General features: G+C 42.1%; 1 protein-coding gene across 1 annotated transcript in view; it reads right to left on the bottom strand.

Annotated features, from left to right (window-relative positions):
* LOC128645268 (keratin, type II cytoskeletal 8) overlaps positions 1 to 18,123 on the bottom strand; it is a 98,608-nt gene that overhangs the window by 47,417 nt on the left and 33,068 nt on the right. Inside the window, exon 2 of the mRNA XM_053698122.1 lies at positions 8,828 to 9,036. Within this exon, the coding sequence (XP_053554097.1) occupies positions 8,828 to 9,036 (209 nt within the window). The remainder of the gene's footprint in view (positions 1 to 8,827; positions 9,037 to 18,123) is intronic.

The following is an 18,123-nucleotide window of genomic DNA, read 5'->3' as shown; positions in this document are numbered from 1 at the left end:
AGAGCAGAGATCTGTCCTTTTAAAGAACTAGCTGATAAGCCTTTGTCCAAACCCTCTTGGAGAAAGGACAATATCCTAGGAATCCTAACCTTACTCCATGAGTAACTCTTGGATTCACACCAATAAAGATATTTACGCCATATCTTATGGTAGATTTTCCTGGTGACAGGCTTCCGAGCCTGTATTAAGGTATCAATGACTGACTCGGTGAAGCCACGCCTTGAAAGAATCAAGCGTTCAATGTCCATGCAGTCAGTCTCAGAGAAATTAGATTTGGATGATTGAAAGGACCTTGTATTAGAAGGTCCTGCCTCAGAGGCAGAGTCCATGGTGGAAGAGATGACATGTCCACTAGGTCTGCATACCAGGTCCTGTGTGGCCACGCAGGCGCTATCAGAATCACTGATGCTCTCTCCTGTTTAATTTTGGCAATCAGTCGAGGGAGCAGAGGAAACGGTGGAAACACATAGGCCAGGTTGAAGAACCAAGGAGCTGCTAGAGCATCTATCAGCGTTGCTCCCGGGTCCCTGGACCTGGATCCGTAACTAGGAAGCTTGGCGTTCTGGCGAGACGCCATGAGATCCAGTTCTGGTTTGCCCCAACGATGGACCAGTTGAGCAAACACCTCCAGATGGAGTTCCCACTCCCCCGGATGAAAAGTCTGACGACTTAGAAAATCCGCCTCCCAGTTCTCTACGCCTGGGATGTGGATCGCTGACAGGTGGCAAGAGTGAGACTCTGCCCAGCGAATTATCTTTGAGACTTCTAACATCGCTAGGGAACTCCTGGTTCCCCCTTGATGGTTGATGTAAGCCACAGTCGTGATGTTGTCCGACTGAAATCTGATGAACCTCAGTGTTGCTAACTGAGGCCAAGCTAGAAGAGCATTGAATATTGCTCTTAGCTCCAGAATATTTATTGGGAGGAGTTTCTCCTCCTGAGTCCACGATCCCTGAGCCTTCAGGGAGTTCCAGACTGCGCCCCAACCTAGAAGGCTGGCATCTGTTGTTACAATCGTCCAATCTGGCCTGCGAAAGGTCATACCCTTGGACAGATGGACTCGAGAAAGCCACCAGAGAAGAGAATCTCTGGTCTCTTGATCCAGATTTAGTAGAGGGGACAAATCTGAGTAATCCCCATTCCACTGACTTAGCATGCATAATTGCAGCGGTCTGAGATGCAGGCGCGCAAATGGCACTATTACCATTGCCGCTACCATTAAGCCGATTACTTCCATGCACTGAGCCACTGACGGACGTGGAATGGAATGAAGGACACGGCAAGCATTTAGAAGTTTTGATAACCTGGACTCCGTCAGGTAAATTTTCATCTCTACAGAATCTATAAGAGTCCCTAGGAAGGAGACTCTTGTGAGTGGTGATAGAGAACTCTTGTCCACGTTCACTTTCCACCCATGCGACCTCAGAAATGCCAGAACTATCTCTATATGAGACTTGGCAATTTGAAAGCTTGTATTAGGATGTCGTCTAGATACGGAGCCACCGCTATGCCTCGCGGTCTTAGAACCGCCAGAAGTGAGCCCAGAACCTTTGTAAAAATTCTCGGGGCAGTGGCCAACCCGAAGGGAAGAGCTACAAATTGGTAATGCCTGTCTAGAAAGGCAAACCTTAGGAACCGATGATGATCTTTGTGAATCGGTATGTGAAGGTAGGCATCCTTTAAGTCCACTGTGGTCATGTACTGACCCGCTTGGATCATGGGTAGGATGGTCCGAATAGTTTCCATTTTGAATGATGGAACTCTGAGGAATTTGTTTAAGATCTTTAGATACAAGATTGGTCTGAAGGTTCCCTCTTTCTTGGGAACCACGAACAGATTTGAATAAAATCCCTGTCCTTGTTCCGTCCGCGGAACTGGATGGATCACTCCCATTACTAGGAGGTCTTGCACACAGCTTAGGAATGCCTCTTTCTTTATCTGGTTTGCTGATAACCTTGATAACCCTTGTGGAGGAGAAGCTTTGAAGTCCAGAAGATATCCCTGAGATATGATCTCCAACGCCCAGGGATCCTGAACATCTCTTGCCCACGCCTGGGCGAAGAGAGAAAGTCTGCCCCCCACTAGATCCGTTTCCGGATAGGGGGCCATTCCTTCATGCTGTCTTGGGGGCAGCAGCAGGCTTTCTGGCCTGCTTGCCCTTGTTCCAGGACTGGTTAGGTTTCCAGGCCTGTCTGGAATGAGCAACAGTTCCCTCTTGTTTTGAAGTGGAGGAAGTTGATGCTGCTCCTGCCTTGAAATTTCGAAAGGCACGAAAATTAGACTGTTTGGCCTTTGATTTGGCCCTGTCCTGGGGAAGGGTATGACCCTTGCCTCCAGTAATGTCAGCAATAATTTCCTTCAAGCCAGGCCCGAATAAGGTCTTCCCCTTGAAAGGAATGTTGAGTAATTTAGACTTTGAAGTCACGTCAGCTGACCAGGATTTAAGCCATAGCGCCCTACGCGCCTGGACGGCGAATCCGGAATTCAAATGCCATTGTTCAAATGAACAATGGCATCAGAAACAAATGAGTTAGCTAGCTTAAGCGTTCTAAGCTTGTCAATAATTTCATTCAATGGAGCAGTCTGGATGGCCTCTTCCAGGGCCTCAAACCAGAATGCAGCCGCAGCAGTGACAGGTGCAATGCATGCAAGGGGCTGTAAAATAAAACCTTGTTGAATAAACGTTTTCTTAAGGTAACCCTCCAATTTTTTATCCATTGGATCTGAAAAAGCACAACTGTCCTCAACCGGGATAGTAGTATGCTTTGCTAAAGTAGAAACTTCTCCCTCCACCTTAGGGACCGTCTGCCATAAGTCCCGTGTAGTGGCATCTATTGGAAACATTTTTCTAAATATAGGAGGTGGGGAAAAGGGCACACCGGGTCTATCCCACTCCTTGCTAATAATTTCTGTAAGCCTTTTAGGTATAGGAAAAACGTCAGTACACACCGGCACCGCATAGTATCTATCCAGCCTACACAATTTCTCTGGAATTGCAACTGTGTTACAGTCATTCAGAGCAGCTAATACCTCCCCAAGCAATACACGGAGGTTCTCAATCTTAAATTTAAAATTAGAAATCTCTGAATCAGGTTTCCCCGAGTCAGAGATGTCACCCACAGACTGAAGCTCTCCGTCCTCATGTTCTGCATACTGTGACGCAGTATCAGACATGGCTCTAAAAGCATTTGCGCGCTCTGTATCTCTCCTAACCCCAGAGCTATCGCGCTTGCCTCTTAATTCAGGCAATCTAGATAATACCTCTGACAGGGTATTATTCATGATTGCAGCCATGTCCTGCAAGGTAATAGCTATGGGCGTCCCTGATGTAATTGGCGCCATATTAGCATGCGTCCCCTGAGCGGGAGGCGAAGGGTCTGACACGTGGGGAGAGTTAGTCGGCATAACTTCCCCCTCGACAGAACCCTCTGGTGATAATTCTTTTATAGATAAAGACTTATCTTTACTGTTTAAGGTGAAATCAATACATTTAGTACACATTCTCCTATGGGGCTCCACCATGGCTTTCAAACATAATGAACAAGTAGGTTCCTCTGTGTCAGACATGTTTAAACAGACTAGCAATGAGACTAGCAAGCTTGGAAAACACTTTAAAACAAGTTTACAAGCAGTATAAAAAACGTTACTGCGCCTTTAAGAAACACAAATTTTCCCAAATTTTGAAATAACAGTGAAAAAATGCAGTTACACTAACGAAATTTTTACAGTGTATGTAATAAGTTAGCAGAGCATTGCACCCACTTGCAAATGGATGATTAACCCCTTAATACCAAAAACGGAATAACAAATGACAAAAACGTTTTTTTAAACAGTCACAACAACTGCCACCGCTCTACTGTGGCTTTTTACCTCCCTCAATACGACTTTTGAAGCCTTTTGAGCCCTTCAGAGAAGTCCTGGATCATGCAGGAAGAAGCTGGATGTCTGTGTCTGTAATTTTTGCTGTGCAAAAAAACCCCGCCAAAATAGGCCCCTCCCACTCATATTACAACAGTGGAAAGCCTCAGGGAACTGTTTCTAGGCAAAATTCAAGCCAACCATGTGGAAAAAACTAGGCCCCAATAAGTTTTATCACCAAACATATGTAAAAAACGATTAAACATGCCAGCAAACGTTTTAAAATACACTTTTATAAGAGTATGTATCTCTATTAATAAGCCTGATACCAGTCGCTATCACTGCATTTAAGGCTTTACTTACATTACTTCGGTATCAGCAGCATTTTCTAGCAAATTCCATCCCTAGAAAAATATTTTAACTGCACATACCTTATTACAGGAAAACCTGCACGCTATTCCCCCTCTGAAGTTACCTCACTCCTCAGAATATGTGAGAACAGCAAAGGATCTTAGTTACTTCTGCTAAGATCATAGAAAACGCAGGCAGATTCTTCTTCTAAATACTGCCTGAGATAAACAGTACACTCCGGTACCATTTAAAAATAACAAACTTTTAATTGAAGAAATAAACTAAGTATAAAACACCACAGTCCTCTTACGACCTCCATCTTAGTTGAGAGTTGCAAGAGAATGACTGGATATGGCAGTGAGGGGAGGAGCTATATAGCAGCTCTGCTGTGGGTGATCCTCTTGCAACTTCCTGTTGGGAAGGAGAATATCCCACAAGTAATGGATGATCCGTGGACTGGATACACTTAACAAGAGAAATATGGGGGCTAAGTTAGGGGGCATTTTGTGATCTCAACTACCAATGTTACCAGTCACCGACAGATTGTCCAGTATTTTTGTGGAGGACAACTGACAACCCTACTGTTGAACCTTATTATTTTTTTCCATCCATATTATATATTTATACATATTTGTTATTGGGCCCAAAATAAAGGCAAAATTAAACTTAAATGGATTGGATAGAGTAGCTTTCTTTAACAATTTCCCAATGTACTTATATGGTCAGTTTTGCTTATTTTTCTTTGTATCCTTTGTTAAAGGGTTTTCCTAGGTGAGCTAATGACCGTGCACATGTCTTAGCCATTTGGCAGCAGTGTTTGCAACAATGTTATACATTGTTTCAAATATTTGTGCCATAAAGAGCCTAAGCTTTTCAACAAAGGATACAAAGGGAACAAATCAATTTTGATAATAGAAGTAAACTGGAAAGTTGTTAAAATTGTACATTGAATCATGAATCTTTAGTTTTGACTTTGCTATTCCTTTAAGGGTTAAAATACACTGAGGCCTTTGCAACATGTTTTGGACATGTTTAGGCCACGTATGAATAGTACTGGTTGTTTATCAGACAGAAATACTTTACAAGAGTTGCAGATGTGAAAAGCACAGTTGGGATAAAAGAGACTCAGTACACACAGTGCCATATGCTACTAACGGTGCTCAGTCTCAGTTCTCAGTGTGTCTGGTCTTTTTGTGTATATAGAGGATTTAGGGGTAGCCCGCGGTTTACAACTTTTCAATTTGCACCATTTCAGAATAGTGCTGGTGTCCACTACTGGAAAAAAATACTCACTTTGCTGGGGACAGAGGCGTAACTAGAAACCACAGGGCCCAGGTGCAAGAATCTAAGAAGGCCGCCCCCTACCTCCCCCAAAAAAGGTGAATTTGATACATTTTTTTTTTTTTAACATTTAACACAGAAAACAAAATGTGAATCAGATTACATGTCTGCAAAAGGAGGTACCCTGTGCCCACAGTGAGATGGTCTGAACCCCTATTACTGTATATAGTGACACTGTTTAACCCACCAGTACTGTATATAGTGAGTTAGTGACACAGTCTGTAATCTGCCGGTGAAATGGCTGGCCTGACCCTAACCGCCCCAGTACTTTTTAGAGTGACGACAGTAGTCTGTGACATGGTCCAGCTCCCCCGTACTGTATATAGTGGTACTGTATAGTGACACTGTTTACCCCCCGCCCCCCATGCTGTAGTAGCAAGGTCTGTAATTTGCTGGTTCCACAAACATACACACACATACATGCATAAATACACACACAGTCACATACATACATACACACATACACACACACACACACACACACATACATAAACACCAATGGGTTAAACAGAAACACTAACCCCTGTAGTCAGAGACACTAGTGAGGCATCATGTCACACTCACATGAAATCAGTGCAGGCAGCGGCAGGTCAACGTATTTTATTGGGGGAAAAAATTTAAGCTGGGCCCCCACCCTCAGGGGCCCAGTCGCAAACTATGCACCCCATGTAGTTTCACCCCTGGCTGGGGAGCTTTTCTAAGGACCTGACAAATCCGGCCGCATGGGCCCCACTGCTTTCTTTAAAATCACCTCTTGCGCCCTTGTTTTTATCCCCTAAATGCCCCTCACCACTTTCTATAGCAGCCGAACTTAAAGTGAAGGTAAAGTTAGTCCCTTTTGAACACATATATACATGTTTTAAACATAATTTATCAAGATCGCTAAGTTTTTTTGTCAATTAATTTCTATTTCTAAATTTTTGATATATTTTTTCCTACCGTTGCCACACTATCTCCACCCATCCGCTACTACCTAGATTTGTGTGTCACATATAGAGTGGTCACACCCGCTCTATACGTAACTCAAATGCGCATTCACAATGAAGGTTTGTATTGTGCATGCGCGATTCCTAACTCTACTGTGCATGTGATTCTCTGCGATATCTATCTCCAACGTGCAACGCATAGACTATGCTAATGACGTACAAGCTTTACTCCCTGAAAAAAAGAATGCGCATGTGCGACATGGGAGTGCACTCCTAATCAAAGATAGCCGGGAAAAAAATTGTGCATGCGCTGTAGAATAAATAGGCGAATGATGTTGCTTGACGGCCGCCTAACAGCCAGAGTTTCAATTGGGTATCTAAAAAAACATGACCCAAATCTAAAAAAACAACCAAAAAAACGGGTTTAATTCAGATACTGTCAAAAATAAAATAATAGCAGCGATAACTTGATTTCAAGATAAGAAGGGAAGAAATGATGAGTCCTATTATTATTGAAAGAGTATTATTGAAGATCGCAACCCAGGTTAGTTTACTGTAAAAATGTCTTTCCCTTAATGTGTTTCCAATTACTTTTTTTACTAGCTGCAGAGTACAACATGTATGAGATTTGCTTTTTTAAAACTTATTTGTGTATATGAATTAGCTGATTTTGTCTTTTGAAGCCACAACCTAATATAATGGGTTGAGCTTGTAGGTATAATCAGATCTCAATCACCAGTACTTGTAGAGAACAATGAAAAATTAACATTGTATTACCTTATCTCTTCTATAACCCATTGGGAGTGTAATTCCTTTTACTGGCTGTGTTAACACAGCTTGGTCTTGAGGCCAAAAACTTTCAAGATGGGTGGGGATACATCAGGCTAAATAAACTATTTGAAATGCCTATATAAGGGTAATGGAAATACTTGTAGTGGATCACTAGGAACAAATTAAAGGGGAGAAAACTTTTGAGTAAACTTTCCCTTTAAATTTAGCCTGGTGCGGCTGATTCCTTCCCAGGGCCTCTGACAAAGAAATCCAGGCTCCAGAATGCCCCATGACTAGAGAAGGTGCGGCCAGTTAGCTTATTGTTATAAGGTTAGATGTCCCTTTAGTATTTATTATTTGTAGAGCCTTCTTTTTGTAGTATGTGACCCGTTTTTTTTTTTTTTTTTTTTAAACAGTGGCAGTGTACCCTGAAATTGGAAAAAAAAAAGAAAAAAAAAAGGGCTGTAGCATGTTAAAATATTTTGTCGTGCTGGACTGTTATACTGAAGATAAATGCAATAAAAAATGTGTGGTTTTATTTGTGTCCATACTTAATAAAAAAATAAAAAATGGAAAAATGTCATTTTGCAGCAATGAAAAACAAGGTTCACTTGTTCATTTTTATTTCATTAAACTGATGATACATACTGTGTTGTGTGGTTATTTTATACTCTTTATAATGCTGTTTAGCATTCATAGTATTATTTTCACAGCTTTAAATATAATGTATTATGTCAGTTTTGACTTACATTATATACTGGGCTTCAATTTACACTAGGGCTGCAACAACTAATTGGTAAGATTTATCATAAAAATAGTTGTCAAAGAATCTTATTATCAATTAGGTGGTCAGCGATTAGTTGTTTAATTGCACAGCACCAGCTGCTTCAATCTGATGAACTCCTGCACATGGTATTGTGCAAACATTTTTATTTATTAATTTTTTTTCTATCCGATTAATCGGATGATTATTGTCTGATTAATCGGATACAAAAAGATCAAAAAAATAAATAAATTCATTTTTTTTGCACAATCTTAGTTGCAGTAGATCATCAGATTAAAGCAGCTGGTGCTGTGCAACTGAAAAACGAATCGCTGACCACCTAATTGATAATGAGATTTTTTGACAACTATTTTTATGATCAAACTTACCGATTAGTTGTTGCAGCCCTAATTTACACCAGTTTCTTTTTACAACCATTCCTTAAGGAACCTAACACCAGCGTAAATGGAGGGCTACCTGTACAGGCAGAAGTCATTTTGCTGAACAATTTGATATAATATTGTCCATATTGTAGATGCCATAAAAAGTAGCGTTGATGCATGAAGAGAGAATGCTAGGATAGCTGGTGCAGGAGAAAGGTGCGAGAAGCAAAGGTCATGGATATAAATCTGATGCTACTACAAGTTAGAGGTGACGCATGTAAAAGTCAGATAGATAGAGGTCATACTATTAAATGAATCAGTTTGAATGTATGTAGAGAATATTAAGTTAGAGAAGATGCAGTTAGCTCTAATGCTGGGTTATAAAATGTCCATAGCGGTGATGCTTGCAGCCTTCCTACTGGCTGATGCGGTACCTGCTTTTGAGCTCCTCCACCACTGCCTGCATATTGTGTAGCTCTGTCTGCAGTCGTTGTTTCTCATGCAGCAGCCCATCAATCTGTTGCTTTAGGCGACCGCCTGATGCCTGCGTAATCTGATCAATGTTAGATTTGTAAGAGTCCTTGTCCTTCAGTAGGTGCAGCTGGGTTCTCAGTACTTTGTTCTGTCGTTCCAGATCCCGCACCTTAAAGCAAACAAAAAAGGGCAATGCTATAACCAAATTTTGTTTTGTAATAAATAGAATTCTGACTTTTCAGAGTGACTGATTGTTTAATATCCTGCTGCAGCAAGTAATCAATATGCCCATCCACCAATTGTTTTTAGTGTGCTTTAGCCATTTCAGTGCGCTATCATTATAATTAGAAGCTATACCATTGACTAAAAGCTGGAATGGTGTTGTAAAGATAGGTCTGTCTGACCAATCTTTATAATACTGGTATTGTTAAGATAAGCTGCTCCACCTGTCCTGATGAGTGGTGTCACCAAGGGGGACAAGTGGCCCTAGTGCCCCAGCATAATGGCTGTTCCCCCATGTGAGCCCCTGTGATCATCTGTCACCATTGTGATTCCAACCCAGTGCTACCCAGGGAGTCATTGCATTCTCTGACCCAGGCAGCACAATATCTTAAGTCAGCCCTGTTCCCACCACAACTGCTTCCAGGCACCCCCGTTTCAATCACACCTTCCATAGCGAAGCACGACCACACCAGTTACACGCCTGGTTCTGCTCCTCTCATTGGGGCCCCACCCCTCCTGACAGGACCTGCCCTTCTGTTTGTGGTCCCACTCAAAAACACTGGTGGCCATCTCATTTCTGGAGACACCACTAATTCTGACAATACCATTGCAGCTTCAGCAGAGACCAAGCTTTTAGCCAATGGGGTAGGAGTACAATTCTGATTCGTCAATCTATCAAAAGACACATTTTTTTTTTCACATTATTATCGCTGAATTCACACTTTTAATACACAAAACTTGTACAAAGCTACAATATGATTGTCCCAATGTTCATTTATTAAAAGAATATGGAACCCAAAATGTTTCTTCCATGATTCAGATAGATCATGTGATTTTAAACAACTTTCTAATTTACTTCTATTATCAAATTGTCTTTGTTCTCTTGGTATCTTTTTTAAATAGCGGGGATGTATACTTAGGAGCCGGACCATTTCTAGAACACTATGTGGCAGCAGTTTTGCAAGAATGTTATCCATTTTCAAAAGCACTAGATAGTAGCTCTATGTCCTTCCATGTAGTGCTCCAGTTGCCTATTTAGGTATCTCTTCAACACAGAATATCAAGGCAACATAGCAAATTTGATCATAGAAGTAAATTGGAAACTTTTTATGCTCTGTCTGAATCAGAAAACAAAACATTTGGATTGGGTGGTTAAAAAACTATTTATGCAAAATGTTATCAAAATGTTAATTGCTCATATTATGAAATAGTGCAGGTCAGTCAAAACAAACCTACAAAAAGCTACAGCAAGTGTGCATTTTACAGTCCGAGCAACCCGTAATAATTATATTCTTCTTTGTCTTTCACAGATCTTTAGACATATTTCTGTAGGATGAGTTGCTACCTGATGCCCTGCCTTTGTGGATGAAAACCACTAAACTAAAGAGATACAGAATCAATTGGAATTACAATCAGTTGCTCTCTCTTCACATCAAAACCAAATAAGTTACTGATCTATTAATCATTCATATGCAATAATTGTGTAGTAATGGTGTTTTACTTATGTTGATAAGTGAGGTGAAATACCTATCTTTGTCCACCAGGTGACAGGAGAGTTCAATCCAGGGATTCTCTATGTCTAAAACGTTTTGAGATCTATAAATAAATGCTTCAGTTTTCTAATGTTGGCTGTAGAAAGCTGAGAACAATATAATATACCCAGACCAATTGTGATCTTATGTTCACTGTGTCACAAGCAAATGTTCTGCAGTATGGAATACCCCTATGCTTCCCAAAATGCTTGGTCAGCAGTAACTTGGTTTATCATTAAACTGCAGGAAACCCCAAGATAAGTTACAGTGGAGATGTTTTGTGGGACTTGAAACCCAACATTTTATTTCACAATTCAGATAGAGCATACAATTGTAAACAACTTTTATATGTACTTTAGTTTACAAATGTATCTATGTATGTATCTATCTATTATGTATCATCTATCTATCTATAATATATTGATTTATCTATCTTTCTATCAATATTTCTATCTATCTTTCTATCTATTTATTTATTTATCAATCATCTATCTCTATATATTATCTATCTATATATCAATTAATTTATCATCTATTATCTATCTATCATCTATCTATCTATCATCTATCTATCTCTATATATTATCTAGCTATCTATCTTTCTATTTATTTATTTATTTATTATTTATCTATCTATCTTTCTATTTATTTATTGATGTATTTATCATTTATCTATCTATCTATCTATCTATTATCCATCTATCATCTATCTATTTATCTATATACCTACCTATTATCTATCTATCTATTTATTTATCTATCTACCTACCTATTATCTATCTATCTGCTCCTTGCTCTGTGGATAGTCAGCTTAACCAACTACTTGAACACAGGAATGATCCAACTCTCCTCGCTGAAGACTCAAAACAGCAGCTTCTTCCTCCAGAAGCAAATCTGACTCAACTAAGTAATTCTTTAGGGAGTTGGTACCAAGTAACCTGGTCTAACACATGGTTAGTGCTTCTCACCACTCCCGCAAAGCAGCTTTCTTGTTCTCTGGACCTTTTCTCTAACTGTGACTGGACCTACTTTAATATGGGGATGAAACTAGCTACTTCCTCTAACCAGTCCCCCTCCTAAGCCCTCTGATACAGTAACATAGCCTGAAAAAAACTTGCAAACCTGTGACTGTCTCTTACAGTCACATGCCTTTAGCGCTATAGGAGCTACACACACACACAAACACACACACACACATATATATATATATATATATATATATTGCATACAAAGAGAGAAGCGCTCTACCAGGAACGAACAACAGCTCAGTGGCTTGTTCTATGGCGATTTACCACCCGGAAGCAGCCTCTTTTAGACCAGTGTGCTTTTCACAGAAGAAAACTTTCCTGAAGTATATCAGTCTGATCCTGCCAAGTAAGGTCAGTCCAGCCCCGAAATACCAGGCAATTCTCCTCTGAACAAGGAACATGACAACCCCAGACGATCGTTTCGGCCTCCTATGGGCCTCGTCAGTGAGGTGCAGCCACATTCCTCTAAGCACACTGGGCAAGGAGTCCACGTCTGGTTTCCCCCATCACCCATAGGGAGACTTCCCCAGGGTCATAATAATTTGCATACAAAGAGAGAAGCGCTCTACCAGGAACGAACAACAGCTCAGTGGCTTGTTCTATGGCGATTTACCACCCGGAAGCAGCCTCTTTTAGACCAGTGTGCTTTTCACAGAAGAAAACTTTCCTGAAGTATATCAGTCTGATCCTGCCAAGTAAGGTCAGTCCAGCCCCGAAATATCAGGCAATTCTCCTCTGAACAAGGAACATGACAACCCCAGACGATCGTTTCGGCCTCCTATGGGCCTCGTCAGTGAGGTGCAGCCACATTCCTCTAAGCACACTGGGCAAGGAGTCCACGTCTGGTTTCCCCCATCACCCATAGGGAGACTTCCCCAGGGTCATAATAATTTGCATACAAAGAGAGAAGCGCTCTACCAGGAACGAACAACAGCTCAGTGGCTTGTTCTATGGCGATTTACCACCCGGAAGCAGCCTCTTTTAGACCAGTGTGCTTTTCACAGAAGAAAACTTTCCTGAAGTATATCAGTCTGATCCTGCCAAGTAAGGTCAGTCCAGCCCCGAAATACCAGGCAATTCTCCTCTGAACAAGGAACATGACAACCCCAGACGATCGTTTCGGCCTCCTATGGGCCTCGTCAGTGAGGTGCAGCCACATTCCTCTAAGCACACTGGGCAAGGAGTCCACGTCTGGTTTCCCCCATCACCCATAGGGAGACTTCCCCAGGGTCATAATAATTTGCATACAAAGAGAGAAGCGCTCTACCAGGAACGAACAACAGCTCAGTGGCTTGTTCTATGGCGATTTACCACCCGGAAGCAGCCTCTTTTAGACCAGTGTGCTTTTCACAGAAGAAAACTTTCCTGAAGTATATCAGTCTGATCCTGCCAAGTAAGGTCAGTCCAGCCCCGAAATACCAGGCAATTCTCCTCTGAACAAGGAACATGACAACCCCAGACGATCGTTTCGGCCTCCTATGGGCCTCGTCAGTGAGGTGCAGCCACATTCCTCTAAGCACACTGGGCAAGGAGTCCACGTCTGGTTTCCCCCATCACCCATAGGGAGACTTCCTCAGGGTCATAATAATTTGCATACAAAGAGAGAAGCGCTCTACCAGGAACGAACAACAGCTCAGTGGCTTGTTCTATGGCGATTTACCACCCGGAAGCAGCCTCTTTTAGACCAGTGTGCTTTTCACAGAAGAAAACTTTCCTGAAGTATATCAGTCTGATCCTGCCAAGTAAGGTCAGTCCAGCCCCGAAATACCAGGCAATTCTCCTCTGAAAAAGGAACATGACAACCCCAGTCCACAAAAATCAAAGAATAGCGTCAGCACTGTTTTGTATAAAACATCCTTCCTTTATTTAAGCAACATAAGGATAAAAACAGCAATGTTTCAAGTCATGTAGACCCTTAGTCATGCTACAGATTATGGTGAATCACTTCCTTTTATATCACCTGTATGCAAATTACCTTAAATTTACCATATTGGTTCAAAACCATTATAAAAACAAATGGAGACTGTGGTCTATCATTCCCAAACAAAGGAGAGGAGGTAACAGAGAGTTACTACTTAAGAAAAGGGAAGTGTGGTGGATACAACACCTTAAAACTCTATATCCCAATGGTTTAAACAAAGATTACGATCTCCATTTGTTTTTATGGTTTTTTTTTATGTGTATTATTCATTGGTGTAATCTTATGGTTATTTATCCTCCAATAGGACATCAAAATAATGTATATACTATGATAGTTGATGTGAAAAGAAAGCAAAAAATGCATTGAAAAAAGTTGTCCAATGAGCCTGACCAGCAGGGGGTATCACCAATTTTCCAGGTATGAGAACCAATATGGTCAATTTAAGGTAATTTGCATACAGATGATAAAAAAGGAGGTGATTCACCATAATCTGTAGCATGACTAAGGGTCTACATGACTTGAAACGTCGCTGTTTTTATCTTTATGTTGCTTAAATAAAGGAAGGATGTTTTATACAAAACAATGCTGACACTATTCTTTGATTTTTGTGGACTTATATATGAGAGGTCTACAGCGTGTGCGCACTTAAAAAGCTTTGCATAAAAAAAGAAAAAAGTTTTGTACACCTGGGAGTCTATCAGCAAAGGTGCTGGAATTACCTTGTTTAATCGATATATACAGTATACATATATATATATATCTTCATTTAAATTATGGTGGAGATAAAAGTTTGAGATTAAAATTCTCCATGTCTCAAAAGTAAATCAATAAAAAAACAATGCATAGGGAGTTAGCACATCTAGGCAAGTATCCCCGCTTGCTTTTCCCCAGTAGAACTCCATATACACTGTTACCAATGCACAGTCTGAGATTTTGCATATCTAATTTGCATATCTTACCCAGAAATCTCTTGTGCATTGGTAACAATGTATATGGAGCTTTACTGGAGAAAAGCAAGCAGGGATACTTGCCTAGATTTGCTAATTTCCTATGCAATATATATATATATATATATATATATATATATATATATCCTATACTATAAAAGGCCAAGTGTGTTTGTCCGAAGCTGTCATGCGCAGTAGAGACAGCACGCGGACAAACACACTGGCCTAAGTCCCTACCTGTTCTGCCGACTGCGCCGAGCAGAAGTGGGCGTGGCCGATCGTGAAGGGGACGGGGCCTAACGCGAAAGCCAGTGAAAGGGGCGGAGCCTAGCGTGAAGGCCAGTGAAGGGCCGTGGAGAGAGCTCAAACAGCTCAAGAGAGGGTGGAAGGATGTGGGGAGAGGGGGGGAGATGTGCAGTGAGGGGAGAGATGTGGGGAGATGTGGAGAGATGTGGGAGATGTGGAGTGAGGGGGGAGATGTGGAGAGAGGGGAGAGATGTGGGGAGATGTGGAGAGAGGGGGGAGATGTGGAGAGAGGGGAGAGATGTGGGGAGATGTGGAGAGAGGGGGGAGATGTGGAGAGAGGGGGGAGATGTGGAGAGAGGGGAGAGATGTGGGGAGAGGGGGGAGATGTGGAGTGAGGGGGGAGATGTGGAGAGAGGGGGGAGATGTGGAGAGAGGGGCGAGATGTGGAGAGAGGGGGGAGATGTGGAGAGAGGGGGGAGATTTGGAGAGAGGGGGGAGATGTGGAGAGAGGGGAGCGATGTGGGGAGATGTGGAGAGAGGGGGGGAGATGTGGAGAGAGGGGGGAGATGTGGAGAGAGGGGGGAGATGGGGAGAGATGTGGGGAGAGGGGGGAGATGTGGAGAGAGGGGGGGGAGATGTGGGGAGAGAGAGAGAGGGGGAGAGAGAGAGGGGAAAGAGAGAAGGGGAGAGGGAGAGAGAGAGACAGAGAGAGAGGGGGGAGAGGGAGAGAGAAAGAGAGGAGAGAGAGAGAATGAGAGAGAGAGAGGGGGAGAGAGAGAGAGGGGGGGAGAGAGAGAGAGGGGGGGGGAGAGAGAGAGAGAGGGGGGAGAGAGAGAGGGGGGGGAGAGGGAGAGAGAGAGTGGGGGGAGGGGAGAGAGAGAGGGGAGAGAGAGAGAGGAGAGACACAGAGAGAGGGGAGAGAGAGAGAGGGGGGAGAGAGAGAGGGGGGAGAGATAGAGGGGCAAGAGAGAGAGAGAGGAGAGACAGGGGGGGAGAGAGAGAGGAGAGAGAGAGAGAGAGAGAGAGAGAGGGGGGAGGGAGAGAGAGAGGGGAGAGAGAGAGAGGGGGAGAGAGAGGGGAGAGAGAGGGGGAGAGAGAGAGGGGGAGAGAGAGAGAGGGGAGAGAGAGGGGAGAGAGGGGGGGAGAGAGGGAGGGAGAGAGGGGAGGGAGAGAGGGGAGGGAGAGAGGGGGGGGAGAGAGGGGAGGGAGAGAGGGGGGGAGAGGGGAGAGAGAGAGAGAGAGGTGAGAGAGAGGGGAGAGAGAGAGAGGGGGGAGAGAGAGAGGGGGGAGAGAGAGGGGGGGGGGGAGAGAGAGAGATAGAGGGGAGAGAGATAGAGGGGAGAGAGAGAGACAGAGAGAGGGGAGAGAGAAAGAGAGAGGCGAGAGAGAGAGGAGGCGAGAGAGAGAGGGGGGAGAGAGAGAGAGAGAGATAGAGGGGAGAGAGAGAGAGGGGTGAGATAGAGAGAGGGGAGAGAGAGAGGGGGGAGAGAGAGAGGGGAGAGAGAGAGGGGGGAGAGAGAGAGAAAGGGGGGAGAGAGAGAAAGAGAGAGAGGGGGGAGAGAGAGAGGGGAGCGAGAGAGAGAGGGGAGCGAGAGAGAGGGGGAGATGGAGAGAGAGAGGGGGAGAGAGCGCAAAAGAGAAGGGGAGAGAGAAAGCAAAAGAGAGTGGGAGGGAGAGAACGCCAGGGGTGGGACCACTGTAATGCAAAAAATGGCCCGTGTGAACGGGCTTTAGGACTAGTATATATATATATATATATATATATATATATATATAATGACTCATTAAATGCATTTTTTTTCTTATTGTTCTTTGGTTATTTAAAATCTTAAATGGATATGAAATTAAATTTCTTTTCTTTTGTGATTCAGATAGGGCAAGCAATTTTACGCAACTTTCTAATTTACTCCTATTATCACTATTATCAATTTTAACCAATCAGCAAACGCTACCCAGGTTCTGAAGCAAAAATAGGCCACCTCCTATGCTAACATTCTGCTTTTTCAAATAAAGATACCAGACGTGTTTAAAATTGCATTCTCTATCTGAATCATGAAATTAAATATTTGGGTTTCATATCCCTTTAAAAGCAGCTCTGGCTGGATTAGCCGCAGGTGAGTGATTTTCCCACGCATTGTTAGACGTATAGTATCTACACTTTTGGCATCAATCTGTAAAGTGGAGCCGACACTGTTTGGATTACATGTTTCTAAAACATCCTTCTGCTTTGTGAGTTGTACAATTCATCACACAGACTTACTATACAGTAATCCTAACATATATATATTTTTGGGGTTTAGTTACAAACAATATTTAATCTACAACACTCATGCCAAATGCAATGAGACACCCTATTAATAGAGATTAATTCACATCTCCTGTACATGATTCATATAAAACACAGAGCAAGCAGGTGCACAGTGAATTTGCAAAAGGTTGTTTTGTAAATACAGTAGGACTGGATGCGCACACAGCCAGGACGGCACCATTCCCAGAGATTACTCAGTATCTGTTTACTCAGGGCATTGTTTAGGACGACAAAATAATGAAATTAAATGCTTGTGTAGGGATCATGAATTCAATTTCCCACCATCATTCTCTGACCCTATAGAGTTCACAGGTTTCTCATGACAAATTTTATAAATTTATCAAAGCAAAGTGTTCAAAATATGCTACTGTTTTTGTTACATGTTAAAAAGGGTCTTTCACATTGCATTACAGGGGGGGGGGGGGGAATGGATATTCCTGTGCTTAAAGGGATAGTAAACCTAATTTTTTTCTTTCATGGTTCAGATAGAGCATACAATTTTAAGCAACTTTCTAATTGAACTCTTTCTGTAGGTGTTGTATAGGCATTATGTATTTATTAAATATAAAATTTTGAAAAATATGAATAATTCATATAAATAAATGTTCTTAAAAATTCTAAAAAATAACTTGTATATATGTGTATATTTTCCATTAACTATAATAATTGTTAATTATTATTAAGAATATTTTTTCAATATTTTATGTTCAATATTTACTTAACGCTCCTTAAGACTACTAATTCTTTATGTGTGCTAACCCTACACCATGTTTCTTTATGTGCACTAACCCAACACTGCATTAAAACTACACTATTAAACCCGAAGCGTGTTATGAATATTTAACATATATATAAAGATGTTAATGTAAAATATATAAATATATATATTAATATATATATCCTATACTATAAAAGGCCAAGTGTGTTTGTCCGAAGCTGTCATGCACAGTAGAGACAGCACGAGGACAAACACACCTGGCCTTAGATTCCCTACCTGATCTGCCGACTGCCACGCGAGAAGAAGTGGGCGTGGCCGAGCGTGTGCCAGGGGC

The sequence above is a fragment of the Bombina bombina genome, chromosome 1 (genome assembly GCF_027579735.1).
Source record: "Bombina bombina isolate aBomBom1 chromosome 1, aBomBom1.pri, whole genome shotgun sequence".
NCBI lineage: Eukaryota > Metazoa > Chordata > Amphibia > Anura > Bombinatoridae > Bombina > Bombina bombina.
This window is presented reverse-complemented; position numbering and strand designations above follow the sequence as displayed.